Source organism: Meleagris gallopavo, chromosome Z, assembly GCF_000146605.3.
Source record: "Meleagris gallopavo isolate NT-WF06-2002-E0010 breed Aviagen turkey brand Nicholas breeding stock chromosome Z, Turkey_5.1, whole genome shotgun sequence".
Classification (NCBI taxonomy): domain Eukaryota; kingdom Metazoa; phylum Chordata; class Aves; order Galliformes; family Phasianidae; genus Meleagris; species Meleagris gallopavo.
Window position 1 is genome coordinate 39,845,905 of NC_015041.2, and position 1,556 is coordinate 39,847,460.

Sequence of the window (1,556 nt, forward strand, 5' to 3'; positions counted from 1 at the left end):
TTAATAATTTTTTGGGATTGGATTGAAGTGTAGCTACTTTCACAAAATGGATTTCCATGGGCTTTGTACACCTGCAGTGCAAGAGCTTTTTAAGTGCTTCCTAACTCAGAGAGCACAGTATGCACTGCACAGTGTTTTGTGGCTGCCTAGCAAAGAGCTCCACATCATGGATTTTCTGTTGTCATATGATGACTTTTAAGAGAAAAAAGAGAAGCATTACAGAAGTCTATCTGAAAACAAATGACACTAAGAAATAAATGAAGGTTTAACAAAATGTCTTTTGAAAAAGCTGTGCGGGCTTTGCTGTTTTATAATTCAAAAGCTTAAAGGAAAAGGTGATTTTAAAAGGCAGCTTCAACTCAACTCCTCATTGATAGTAAAGAGTAACCCTAAAATTCTCTCTTAATCTTACAGAATCCGAGAAAGGGACAGCAATGGTTCCTATGCCCTGTGTCTGCTGAATGATGGAAAAGTACTGCATTACCGTATTGACAGAGATAAGACAGGAAAGCTCTCCATACCAGATGGAAAAAAATTTGACACCCTCTGGCAGGTCTGTTAAATTTGAATCACTTGAGTATCTGTCATCATGTTGCAGTTTTACCCAGTTAGGCGGTCTCTTTTACTTTGCTGTGCTTCAACTGTCTTTAGCTAAATAGCAGCATGTTAGAACAGTTTATTTGTCCTCCTTACAACTTTTGTGGTTTTCCTACACAAATGTTCATTACTGGAGAAAGCTAAGTAAATGTAAAGATTTCAATCATTTTAAAGTGGTGATGCTGCAGCTTCACTGAGTTTTAAACTGCTGTAAACATTATTCATTTAACAGGACATTCTCTAGAATGGAAGACTAATTTAATTTGTAAGAGATATACTGTATACAATAACAGTTATGCCAGGTACAGTGTTTTGCTTATGTCCTTTGTAATAATGATAAGCAGAATTTTAAGAAACACATGGGATGGTTTGGCATGCTGTACACATAATGCATTATTTAGCTTTGAAATTCCCTACTTTGTAACTGAACAAACATGGTTTGTAATCATTACCACAACAAGATGTCTGAATTCTATTGAAAATAAAACAGTTGAGAACTGGATAGTTAACTGTGCCATAGTTGGTAATAAAACTGGAGAAATGATTGGATAGGTTGAAGAAGCTAAAGGAAGTAAAAGCCTTGAAGAATCCTTTCTTAAAACCTTAATAAAAAAAAGTGAGTCATAAATTTAAAAAGCAAGTTTTTACCTGTGCATATTAACTCCCAGCATTTCTTGTAAATATCCTGCATACCTGTTGAGTTACTGGAAATTTTAAGCAGCCTACAAAATGTGCAAGTTTTTTGAACATCTCTATTCTTTCATTTGCAGACCCCCTTTTTCCTACCCAAATGCACCAGTACCAAAATAGGAGTCATGTTCCTGTGATGTAATGACAAAAAGTATGGATAGGATAATACACGAGCACAAAAGTCCACAGCTTTGTGTGTTTTAACTGTTCACATACCATTATGAGCCTGAGGCCAAAGAGAACATCTTTCAAACAAAAATAAACAAACA

At 35.3% G+C, this 1,556-nt stretch overlaps 1 protein-coding gene across 1 annotated transcript in view; it reads left to right on the forward strand.

Annotated features, from left to right (window-relative positions):
• SYK (spleen associated tyrosine kinase) overlaps window positions 1-1,546 on the forward strand; it is a 22,613-nt gene extending 21,067 nt beyond the window's left edge. The window contains exon 4 of the mRNA XM_010725856.3: window positions 415-1,546. Within this exon, the coding sequence (XP_010724158.1) occupies window positions 415-562 (148 nt within the window). The 3' untranslated portion in view covers window positions 563-1,546. The remainder of the gene's footprint in view (window positions 1-414) is intronic.
• Window positions 1,547-1,556: the final 10 nt, after the last annotated feature.